Source organism: Thermobia domestica, chromosome 11 (assembly GCF_964235325.1).
Source record: "Thermobia domestica chromosome 11, izTheDome1.hap1.1, whole genome shotgun sequence".
Taxonomy (NCBI): Eukaryota; Metazoa; Arthropoda; class Insecta; order Zygentoma; family Lepismatidae; genus Thermobia; species Thermobia domestica.
The window spans coordinates 239,972,247-239,985,025 of NC_137464.1; the positions used below are offsets into that span (position 1 = coordinate 239,972,247).

The 12,779-nt window shown below is 35.5% G+C and overlaps 1 protein-coding gene across 1 annotated transcript in view; it reads right to left on the reverse strand.

The window, feature by feature from the left end:
• The window catches only part of LOC145663793 (uncharacterized), a 67,143-nt gene that overhangs the window by 22,309 nt on the left and 32,055 nt on the right, over positions 1-12,779 (reverse strand). Inside the window, exons 3-4 of the mRNA XM_081729884.1 lie at positions 5,512-5,641; positions 1,675-1,760 (exon numbers count right to left, since the gene is read on the reverse strand). Coding sequence (XP_081586010.1) covers positions 1,675-1,760; positions 5,512-5,641 — 216 coding nt within the window. The remainder of the gene's footprint in view (positions 1-1,674; positions 1,761-5,511; positions 5,642-12,779) is intronic.

Genomic DNA, 12,779 nt, shown 5'->3' on the forward strand with positions numbered 1-12,779 from the left:
CTATACAAAATTTGGAATTGATCAGCAAAAAGGCACGTTTCTAGCAGTTGTGGTATTCGAGATCTCATTGTCGAAAGGATTGGAGACAAAAATATAAACTTTTTTTTTTTTTTGGAGACAAACATAAATCTAGCATTTTAATATATAGATAGTAATATATTATTGAAAAACGTAAAACTCTTATCTCAGTGGAGAACCTTGCTCCCCAAACAAAATCTGAAATAACGCTCTGTTTTAATATAGTTTCCCATGTTAATTATTATGATGACTAATAGCTGGTTAAGAAGGCTTTTACCACAAGGCTGGAGCCGCGGTGGCTCAGTGTTAGAGCGTTCACCTCTGGTGCTTGCGGTCCCGGGTTCGATCCCAGCCCCCGCCAAGTGAACTTTGTGGTGGACAAACACCGTGTGCGTGGGTTTTCTCGGGATTATCCCGTTTCCTCCCACTTTCTTCATTCCACCCTTTCATTCATTACTCATCATCATCATCTCCTTTAGCCTCACCGGCATAATCGTGGGACGTAAAACTCAAAGATTTCATTTAATTTTTTTACCACATGGCTGAAAGTAGTCGGAAGTAAGAAAATTTTGTGTGCTCTTCACGAATGTGAACATGAAAATATTCCATCTCTCTCCATTTTATAAACATTATTAAAATTAATTTCATCCTGGGATATTTTTTAAATGAAAAGCACATATTTTCACACAATTACCTGTCTCTGCTACAAAAATTTTCGTATTTTAGTTAATTTTGCCCTGTGTTATTCATTCCAGTTGACTCAAAAGTACTGTCAACGAACTTGTAAACATTCAGCTGAAATTTGGGAGGAGGTTATGAAATTTCGCAACAGAAATACCTCTTTTCATCATTTTCATCTCTTCAATACAAAAGAAAAGAACCCTGAATTTTGATTGCCTTCTAAAAATACTTTGTTCTGTCACTAAGAAGTCTAGAAAGTTTTGCAAACATCGAATGAATTGGTGAAAAGGAAATAGCGAATTCCAGGAAAACGGGAAAACCTTTTCGTTTTGAAATATTTTACCTCAGGAGTAAACGCTGCTCTCTGATTCATAAAAAAATATGGCAAAGCTAAAACTGTAAGTATTTCAACCTTTTATGAACAAATGTGACATATTTATAACGTTTTAACATGCACGAAGAATAGCATTTCCGCGTGACTTATGACTACTTTAGTATTTCATACTTGAACAAAAGAAGTTGAGTGTTACTAATGGGCAAGCCCGAAACCAGCCACAGAGGTTTTGGGGGGAGGGGCATGAATATGTAAGGGGGGCCAAGTCATTAAAAATTCTCTTACAAATATCTAAATTGTGTTTTTTTTAAAATTAATAATAGCATTTTGTGTTGATGTCTGGAGGGGCCACGAAAAGTTTAGGGGGTACCAGGCCTCCCCTAGCCCTGATTGCGGACCTGCTAATGCGAAACACGTTGCTTTTAACACATTTTAATATTTATACACGCATTTATATGTGAAATACAGTCAGAACTATCCGAATAATTTACTTATAGAATAGAATACTTGATGATCAGAAATTTTCGAGCTACATTTTCAGAAAAAGGTGCAAATTCAAAATATTCATTTAAGAAATGAAAATTAAAACAAACTTGTATTAAACCTTTAGAAATTATTGATAGTGAAAGTTGTATACTCACTCTTAGAACAGCTATAATTAAGAGCACATCTGAGGAACAGGCTAATACTGGATACCTAAGACCAACAATCCTACCTAAATGTGAAACTGAAAATATAAGAAAAAAAATACAAAATTATATTATAAACATCTTATTACTGTTAATTCTGTAGATTCTAGTTGTACTGAGAATAATCTATTTTACCGAGAGAGAGAGAGCATAATGAGTTTTCTTGGATTATCTCAAGGATTACCTCCAGAGCCGGATTAGGGGGGGGGGGGGTGCAAGGGTGCACGTGCACCCCCCTTCGTTGTAAATATACACTAGCTAAAGTGAGAACATAGCAGTGAGTTTTGCAAAATCAATAGTTTAAGTCAATTTTCTGAAGGTTGAAGGAAAAGAATTCATCGAGAGCAGACATTTAGCATTTCCAAAGGAATCACAAATGCCTAAAGGCTTTTTAAAAACTCAAATTTAATTCAAACATACTGGTAGTTATTGATGCATCCCCCCTCTCAGAGAATTCTGAATCCGGCCCTTATTACCTCGCTGCTGATTCTCCTTTTGATTTTTTTTAAAAATTCTGCCATTTAAGGAGAATTCCAGAATGACACATTTGAGACATTTTATTTACTCGTACGTGCAATTGGTCACGGAAGGTAAGGACGCAAGATGACTTAGTGGTAGAGTACTCATTTCTGGTGGTGGGCTGTTCCTTGTTCAATCCCTCACCATGTAACTGTACAACATATTGTCCTTGCATAGAAAGAAACAAAAAACGTATGTGGTGTATATATGTAAAAACGTAGGTTACATGCGTAAATCCTGCAGTTCTTGGACTTAACATACGATTATGTAATATCCTTCAGCAATTGTATAACTAAAAACATATGTTTTATAATACTTTCCGTATAAGTGTTCCATCTATACATACTTCCCCTATGAAAGAAAGTACTGTATATAGGCGGTCAGGATCTCACATACAGATGGTCGTTTATAATATATAGCTGACGTATGTAACAGACGTATACATAGAGGAAGTTCGGGTATTATGGAATAGTCGGATAATATGGAATACCTCATTATCTCGCCTGTGATGTGTTGCTTCCAAGCGGAGAGGAAAGCAACCTCACGTTCCCTTGATGCTCTACAGTCAGTCTCCTTGTGATTGTGGTAGACGTGAAAATCTGATTTCTTATTCGTGAAAACTTTTACAGGTAAGTGTTTTACAACCTGTATTTCCCTATTGAAATGTAATAGAACAACAATTCTTTGTTTACTATGACATTGGATATAGAGAGTGGTAGTTTGATAAGCGCCATTATCCTACATATATGCCTTCGAATGCGTTTAACATAGGGTGACCAACCGACCCGTAAAAACGGGATTGTCCCGTTTTTCACTACCATTCCCAGTGTCCCGAAAAAAATTCCCGAGACGCCAAAATGTCCCGTATTTACGTACATTGGGTACAAAAAATTTTTCAATCTAAAATTTCCTAATTTATATTATTATTTTCTAAGCTATGTGATTATATTTGAATATGACTAATTACTGAGCAACGTCATTACGACGTTTGCGATATTGGATGTGGTGACTGCGTTGTTTTCCCTCCTAGGACTCCCACTCCGCAGACGACAGTGCGAGAGGCTGAAAGTCTTATGAAAAACAAACTGTTTTTACTCTCTGTTTCGGGCGGTGGAAGACAGAGGCGCTGTCATCAGTTCAGTACAGTGTTTCCGTGATTTAACTAAGATGTAAAATACTGTCATTTACGAAAGGGAAACAAAGTACAGAACTATAAAATTGAAAGTAAAAAGAAAACTAGTTGTAAGTGAAATAATGTTTAAAAGTAAGAAAATGCAAATAAAAGGAGTTGGAATCCGATGCTGAGAGTAATTATAAATCCTGTCGGTGACAGATTTGAGCGCACATATACGAGCGCTTGTAATTTTAGTAATGTTTTCAAATATTTCATTTTTTGTTATCTGCTGAGAGTTACTTGTTATTTAATTAATTCCATGACCTTTTCAATAGATTTTAAAACGAAAAAGTGTAAATTTGCTCTTTTTTTTTTTTTTTTTGGTAAGATACAGAGAGAGAGAGAGAGAGAGAATGGAGAGGCAAAAATATATACTTAGGGGAGCAACCTATCCAAAAGTAAAAAGTTGTCCCGTTTTTTCTAGTTGATGATTTGGTCACCCTAGTTTAACAGCTTTCTCGTTTCCAAGGTGGCGTGGAGGGCAATATGGAATACCTGCAAGAAAAGCATGGTATTCCGTATGGTATTCCGATTACAAAAATGTATATCGGTATTGGGCAATTAAACATACAGTTATGAAGACAACAATGCTAAGTGTATTTTTTATTACAGCAAATTTTCTGATGATACAAGGGGTGAGCTTGGGTCCAGATTTCATCATGTTTAATGTGAGCACATATTAACTGAAGCAGAGTATTATGTTTACGACTTTTGCAAGTATGATAATCACATTCAGTTATGGCTTGGCATTCAGAATTTTCATATGTTGTCACTGTATTCATTGTTGTTTGAACAGAAAACTCATTTCTTTTCTATATAGCATTTGTATTCCATATTACCCGACTATTTCATATTACCCTCCAGAGTGGTTTCTTTACAAATTATAAATTTTTCCCACGCCTGTAATGAAATTTCTTTATCAAGTTACGCATAAATAAAGCCAAATATGTAAGGCGTATACTTGTTTTACTTTTTCTTTTAATGTGCAATTATTAACTGAGTTACAAGCGAAAAAAAAATGGTATTCCATAGTACCCGAACTTCCCTCTATGCATACACGGAAGACTGTTAGATGTAAGACATCCTTCAGTGGCATAATGTAACATCTAAGCGGGAAAGAGGGCAATACATAGTGTATATAGCATATGGATAACGTATGCTTCGTACAGATTTTTCTCAGTGTGTTTTTTCTCGAAACTTTCCGTTTCCTCCCGCATTATCATTCTACTCATTCTTTCATAATTATTGACTTTCATTAATTATCCATCTTCAGCTTACAGGGTATAAACGTGGAACATATAATTGAAATAATACAAGTATTTCGTTTTAAGCATTAGAGGTAAAATAGAAAACGCAGGTCATTATTAAAGCTAGCTACTATTAGAATGCAGAGAGAATTAGTTGTCTAATACAGCTATGGAAATAGACTAATGAAGCCTAATGTTTATGGAATTAAATTATATTTTATTCTGTTAGCATTAATATTTTACAAATGAATTGCTCGCACTGATCAGGTCAGAGTACAATAACATATACTGATCGATACAGCTTCCTATTTCTAGAACACCGTCTAGAACTTATTTGCAATTTTTTGCACAATAATTTCTATAAAATATTTAGCAAGTGTATTCTGAATTTCGTGCCTTTAGAGCACATGGTCCTGGGTTCGAATCCCGGTGGAAGAGAACATAAAATTGACTCTCATTGATCATTCGACGGATTTAGCCTAAAGGGCATAATCGTGGGACGTTAAACTAAAAATATTTAAATTTCTTTCATTTCTGAATTTCGTGAAAATAATGCAAGAGCGAGCATTTGAAGTAATCAAGGTTTAAATATTCGTGATACGTTATACAGTCCTTCTTTCAGAAAAAATGTTCCTGGGGTCACACTTAGTATTTCGGGGTGCACTGCTGGTCCTACTATTCTATTTACTATTATATTGTAGACGTATTATTTTGGTTTCATCCGGGGGTCACTCTCAGAGCTCCGGGGGAACAGTGCCTCCTCAAACATAACAGGTTTGGAAGAAACATTGTATATACAGTACATAAAGGCAATTGATTGAAAAATATATTGTTTTAAAAATTACTTACTTATCTGTAACATACGAATCCCCTTACGAGGAAGGTTACGTAGAATCATAAAATGTTCTTTTCCACTTGTTTCTAAAGATTCTCTAACTGAAAACCCTTTGTGCAAGTTGTACATGTGCAAGTTAAACGCCTGAAAGAGAGAGAAGCACACTATAACTAACATTAGTTAAGAATACAGTAGAATTGGTTATTCATTTTTAAAAGATTGTTTTTTTAAAACAATATATTGCTTTAAAAAAAAACTGGTAGGAAAATAATTTCAAGAAAAAAAATAAATTTTGATATCAAATAACATGTTTGCTTAGCATAACATAAGGACAAGAATCTATTAGGAAACACGTTTAGTCAAATGAGCTTGAGAAATATATTTTGTTAGTCGAAGAACATATTCTAAGTGGGGGGCCGCGGTGGCTCAGTGGTAGAGCGTTCACCTCTGGTGGCTGGGGTCCCGGGTTCGACTCCAGCCCCACCAAGTTAACTTTGTGGTGGACAAACACCGTGTGTGTGGGTTTCCTCGGTGTTCTCCCGTTTCCTCCCACTTTCTCCATTCCACCATTTCATTCATCACTCATCATCACCGTCTCCTTTAGCCTAACCGGCATAAGTGTGGGACGTAAAACTCATAGATTTCATTTCATTTCATATTCTAAGTGGTTAAGAAACACACTTTTGATCAGTTAAGAGAAACGCAGGTATTGCTTATTTTAACATCGTTTGAATCATAAAGAAATACTGTATGATTTTTCAGTACAGATTACAACGAATGCTAGTCAATTGTCTACGTGATATTATTATAGAACGTGAAGTCCGGGGGCGGATCCAGAGGGGGCGATCGGGGCGATCGCCCCCCCCCCCCCCAGAAGAGGAAACTTTCTTATTTTATATCGGGTGTTGCAAAATAAGTGTTACAACTCTTGAGAGGTGAATCCTGCCACTGAGACAAGAAAAAAAGTTATCTTGAACTTTCGGCTATCGGACATAGTTTCAGATCTACAAGGTGCCGAAAGCGTGGGAAAATGACTTTCGGACGGTAATAGTTCGGAAACTATCCAACGTAAAGAGAGCGGGTAAAAAATTCACTGAAGAAGTCATACCTGCTCTATTGAATTTTGCATGTTTCACAATCCTACCATGCACGCGCAAGGGATTCCCCAAAGCAACGTAGGGAGTCCCGAATAATCTGCTAAATGAAAGTTGGTCTAAATGGATATGAATTGATGGGGTTTCTACCAGGTAACAATAATTCGTTTGTATTAAGTCGATATCTGGAACAAATACAAAATGGTGGACACCTTCATGCTCGTTGTGTGTGGTTGCATAATCGCCAGGTACGGATGCTAGCCAACTGTGAAGTTCTGAGTATTAAGTGTAGCGTATTTGTACTCAGATGCTCTAGAAGGACATCTGGAGTGTCGGTAGAGCACAACAGATGGAACAGGGTGATTCACATGTGTGGAAACACTTAACGAAAAATGTCCAGAAATGCACTCATACTCAGTAAACGTGAGTTCAAAGCGTCGGAAATTTAAGGATTAGCGTCAAGAACATGAAAACCAATTCACCAATAATATTCCCTCGAACCGACGCAATATGATGTGCACGGTTGCATACCAATAAGGATGCAACAACTGAGGCCAAGTTGAAATTGTGCAAAGGGACTCACTAAGAAACTGGGTAAACTAAATGAATGTCTCTAGTGGGATCGCAAGATCGATATTAAAATGTGGCCAATGTGTGTGTTGATATCGACATATAGCTAATGGACAAATGTCAATATGTCCCACTACTGCTGGGACACCGTCTCACATGCGAAAACTAGGAAAATAACGTTGTACATTCTGCTATTACATCTGGTGCACTTTTTGGTAGAACGTAACTAGAACAAGATTGTATCAATGTCCCACTTTGTTTAGGACATTGTCCCACAGTCGACACATATGAAAACAAATCTCTTAATCCATAGTTCAAATTCTGATAGAGCGTGAAAATAACAAACTTGTATCATGTCTCACGTCTTCTGGGACATATGACGTACTCGATATCAAAATACCTCCAGAAATATGTATCTTACACACAGTACATATGCCAAGACAAAGACGAAAATGAACCAATTTGGCACATGTAACACTACAGCTGGAACACCATACATATGGAAAATAAAACGACATGAGAAATAGGAAGAAACGTCTTAAAGCTCTGATTGTTTACAACTTTGCAGCAGGAGTAACAAAATGTAACACACAAGCATGTCGGGAGGCTGTACAAGAGCTCTTGCCAAACAAAATGGGTACTCTTCAAAGAAATGTATACAGAGAAAGTCAGGCTCCCTCGAGCCTCAGGGCTAGAGCGCTCGCTTTCGCTCGCGTGGTCGCAGTTTCCAATCCTACTGGGAGCCCACGCCCTCAGATTCAGAAACCGAGTAGTTATTTTCCTATTTTTCCCACGTGGGATGGTGTCCCAGCAGTAGTGGCACCTGTTCACATTTGTCCATTAGCTACATGTCGATACCAACACACAAATTGTCTGCATTTCAATATCGATCATGTGATCCCACTAGAGACATTCATTTAGTTTACCCAGTTTCTTAGTGAGCCCCTTGCACAATTTCAAGTTGGCCTCAGTTGTTGCATCCTTATTGGTATGCAACCGTGCACATCATATTGCGTCGGTTCGAGGGAATATTATTGGTGAATTGACTTTCATGTTCTTGACGCTAATCCTTAAATTTCCGACGCTTTGAACTCACGTTTACTGAGTATGAGTGCATTTCTGGGCATTTTTCGTTACGTGTTCCACACACGTGAATCACCCTGTTCCATCTGTTGTGCTCTACCGACACTCCAGATGTCCTTCTAGAGCATCTGAGTACAAATACGCTACACTTAATACTCAGAACTTCACTGTTGGCTAGCATCCGTACCTGGCGATTATGCAACCACACACAACGAGCATGAAAGTGTCCGCCATTTTGTATTTGTTCTCGATATCGACTTAATACAAACGAATTATTGTTACCTGGTAGAAACCTCATCAATTCATATCCATTTAAACCAACTTTCATTTAGCAGATTATCAGGGACTCCCTACGTTCCTTTGGGGAATCCCTTGCGCGTGCATGGTAGGATTGTGAAACATGCAAAATTCAATAGAGCAGGTATGACTTCTTCAGTGAATTTTTTGCCCGCCCTCTTTACGTTGGATAGTTTTCGAACTATTGGCGTCCGAAAGTCACTTTCCCACGCTTTCGGCACCTTGCAGATCCGAAACTATGTCCGATAGCCGAAAGTTCAAGATAACTTTTTTTCTTGTCTCAGTGGCAGGATTCACCTCCCAATAGATGTAACACTTATTTTGCAACACCCGATATATATAAATAAAACCCATCCCAAAGTTTGGAGCCCTTAAAAGTAGCACTATGACAACCCACCGCCCCCCCCCGAAGTCGGTCCTGGATCCGCCCCTGCCCCTACAGTCAGCAACAAAAGTTCTTTCCATTTCTTAAAATTCATTTTAGGAATAACGGAGGTATTGGTAAGTAGGGGACATATGTATGTTTTGCACCACTTTCCCCCTCCACCCCCTAACTACCCAAAAAAATTATGAAGCCACCCCTGACTATTGTACTTTAACACAGAAGGATACCCCAAAGTGAGATTGAATATGCTTTTATGACATTTAAAATCATAAAAACTTACATCTAAAACTTATAACTAAAACTACACTACATATAATTACATCTACTCCTCTTCTATCTTATAATGTCCCCAAGCTAGCGTATTTACACCATCTCGTAGTATATATCTTTTATCGTCTGAGGAATCTAATGCTAGCTTATGAACGGTTATGCTATATATATCGTGCTTATAACTTCTAATGAGGTTTATGTCTTTATACGTTTTAACATTTTTAAATAAGCTTTCTTTATAATCATCAAACTGCAACTCCTTGGCAACTACGCATTTAGTTACTCCTTTAGCTTTTTTCTCTTCTTTATTTTCTACTCTATAAGCATACATCTTTGATCTCAATCCAATAAACTCTGTCATTATCTTACCTTTATTTTCATCTTTCATCTTACCTATTACTTTTTTGTTTATTAGTGGTAGTCCATATATGTTATTTTCCTTGTATTCACTCGTGTCAAACTGGTCAACTATTTCTGCTATATCTTTGTAAAAGTCTTCAGTCTCAATCTCATATATAAAGCTATCAGTATCCATATAACATAAATCTATATTGTTTCCATATTTCGGCTTCATCGTGTTATAGTGAAAATCATACATTAATAGCTTCGATAGTTCTAACACACTCATACCAACATATATTGGCTTATTAAATGTTAATCGCTCTTTTTTCATATGTATAGCACACAAGTTCTCACTAAATATTGTTCTGTAATCAAAGTTAGGTTTAGCAATTAATGCTTCTACCCTCTTAGGATCACATTCTAATTGTATGGGCTGTCTTTTTCGAATATTTTCCATAGTCTTTCCAAATACCGAGTTATTCATGAGCTTATAAAAATCTTCTTCAAATTTGTTTTTAGCTTGCGTCCTCATCTCTGTATTTAAATCAATGTATTTCTTTAGCCAGTTTGATTGTTTAAACTCTAATACCCTATGCACTTTCTTCAATCTCATTCCAAGTGACATATAAAGTTTTGAGTTTCTATAGTGAATTACATATCTTTCCTTATTGTAAAGCGTTGTTAATAATTTCGATTGTTTTGAGCCGGGTGGACACATGTTCTCTGGAGCTAATGGTAAATCAGAATGCTTGTTATGTAAATGCTTTGGATATTCTAAATCTACTTCTAATATGTAACCAGTTTCTGAGTCATCCGGAATGTTCATTATATCTATGTAAGGTTTAACCCACTTAAAATCTTTATAAGGCATGTATTGACTCATAGCCCATCCATATAAGTTGTTTGCGTCTAGATATGCTAGGTATGTTGAACACTCATCTTTATTATAATCTTGCATATATTTGTTGTTAGCTTTTACATATCTTTTACTGCATTGTGAGATTCCCCCTCGTATACCCTTTTCTAACATTAGTATTTTATCATAATCAGTCAACATTTCTAAGTTAATTTTAGTCATCTTTAACATTGCATCCCACGATAGACCTGGTGCTGTATAATACCAAGCAGGATCTAATCCATATGCCTTTAAACACACATCTCTAAAGTTTTCAAATATATCTGTTAATTGAAGGACATCTGTTTTGTTATAATGTTCAGTTAAGTCCTCCAATAACTCTAGATTGAATTCTTTACAAACTCGTACATGAAGCTTATGACGTTCAGGACTCATTTTTTCTCCTGTTAATCTGTTTGTAAATTTGTATGGAGATAATGGAACAGGTTCTTTCAATTTTTCAAATGAATCAACATAATCAAATGGATAATCACCTTTAGTATTAACTAGGTCAAGTTTATCAATCGGAAAAAACTTTAATGTTTCTCGAAATTGTTCTGGCTTTAGATTCTTTGTTAACTCTGCTAAACTCTTTGGCATAAATATAAATGAATCAACAAATCTTAAATTTATTCCATCTTTTTCTGATTCTGCTTTTACATATTTTTCATATGTTATGTACCTTTCTTCATTGTTTGCAATCAGTTTAATTTTCTGTGTATCATAAGCTAACTCCTTAATAAACAAATGCGTATCATAGCCAGTTAAGTTGTGAAGAAATACAGGAACAAAGTTAGGATTTTTATAGTTTAAATTGCAATAACTGTGAGCTGCACCTCTAAACTTTCCAGTTAAATGATCATGATCTCTTACTTTCGCTTTATTTTTATTTATCTTATACAAACACCTTTTTAAGTCATGCTTCCATTCTTCTATTTTTTCACTCATATCATCTTTATCCTTGTAGAACTGTATTTTCTTCTTCAGTATATTTATTTTTTTCTCAACAGCTGGTGGTAAGTCATTCAAGTTTTTCTCACATATATGACAAGTATCCGAACTGTTATAAGCTTCTATTTCCTCCTCGCTAAGCGGAATCATATTAACTACCCTGTTATATATTTTCATAATTTCTATTGCTTCTTTTTGTAACATTTCAATAAATACTTTCGCAGCATCTGGACCTATATAACTAACAGGGGCTTTGTAGTCTCCATTTGAATATTTGACATAGTAACAAAAACTCATTGGTTTATGCTTTTGATATTTTACTGTTTTACTACAATTATGCTCTATTTTTAACTTACATAAGATACATTCAAAGTCAGCAATTATCGTAAATGGAACTCTTAATGATCGATTATAGTTTTGAAACTTTATTTGATTGTCGTATGGTTTTGGAAGTTCTATTCTAACAGCCTCATGCTCTTTACAATCTAATTCATGGTTTTGCAACTGTTTCTCATTTCGAAAGTGTCTTGTTAAACATCTATCACAAAAGTATAACTTTTCAGTATGTTTTGTCACTTGACTTCTTATTAATCGTGATAAGTCTTTTATCCAACAAAAATGACTGTTTTTTTTCATCTTTTACATATAATAAATTGATATGAGTTTCCTGCTTATTTTTTGTGATTTGAAGTGAATAAACATTATAGTTCTTGTCATAGCCGTAAACATTGATGGAGATATTACTTCTTCTTTCAAATTTTGGAATATCTTTTAACTGTACAGGAAACTCAATACCATCACAATATTTATTTTGTAATTCATTAACAAGATGCTTATAATGAGAGGGTCTTTGAGGATTTTTTGAAACGGTTCTATCAATAGGTTTTAAATAACTTGCAATAGAATATAAGAAACATTTATTATCTTTATTTTGAATATTCATTACCGCTTTCTTATCTTTAATCTGCTTTGGAAGTTCAATATAGGAAGAAGCTCTTAATGGTACATACTTATTTAATCTGATTTCTAGGTGTTTAATTTGATGTAATGTCCATCCTGATCCTCGGCCTTGAAATTCTTCCATTTCTCTACGAAGTTTTTGTTTTGCATGATGTATATATTCACTTAAGTCAGTTGATTCTAATATTCTCTCGTTTGATGTTTTGAAATTGCACTCTTGTATTTCTTTATCTTTAATATAGTCACAAATGAAAACAAGATTAACTTTAACAGGGTGAAATTTTAATTCCTCTTTGATTTTGTTAATAGCAACTCTTCCACTTGTATCTAAAAATTTTATTGGGTCTTTATATCCTCCTGTGTTTTCGACTTTAATGGTTTGTAAACGCTTCTTGAGTGCAGTTTCTTCTAATTCTACTTTGATGGGTATACGTG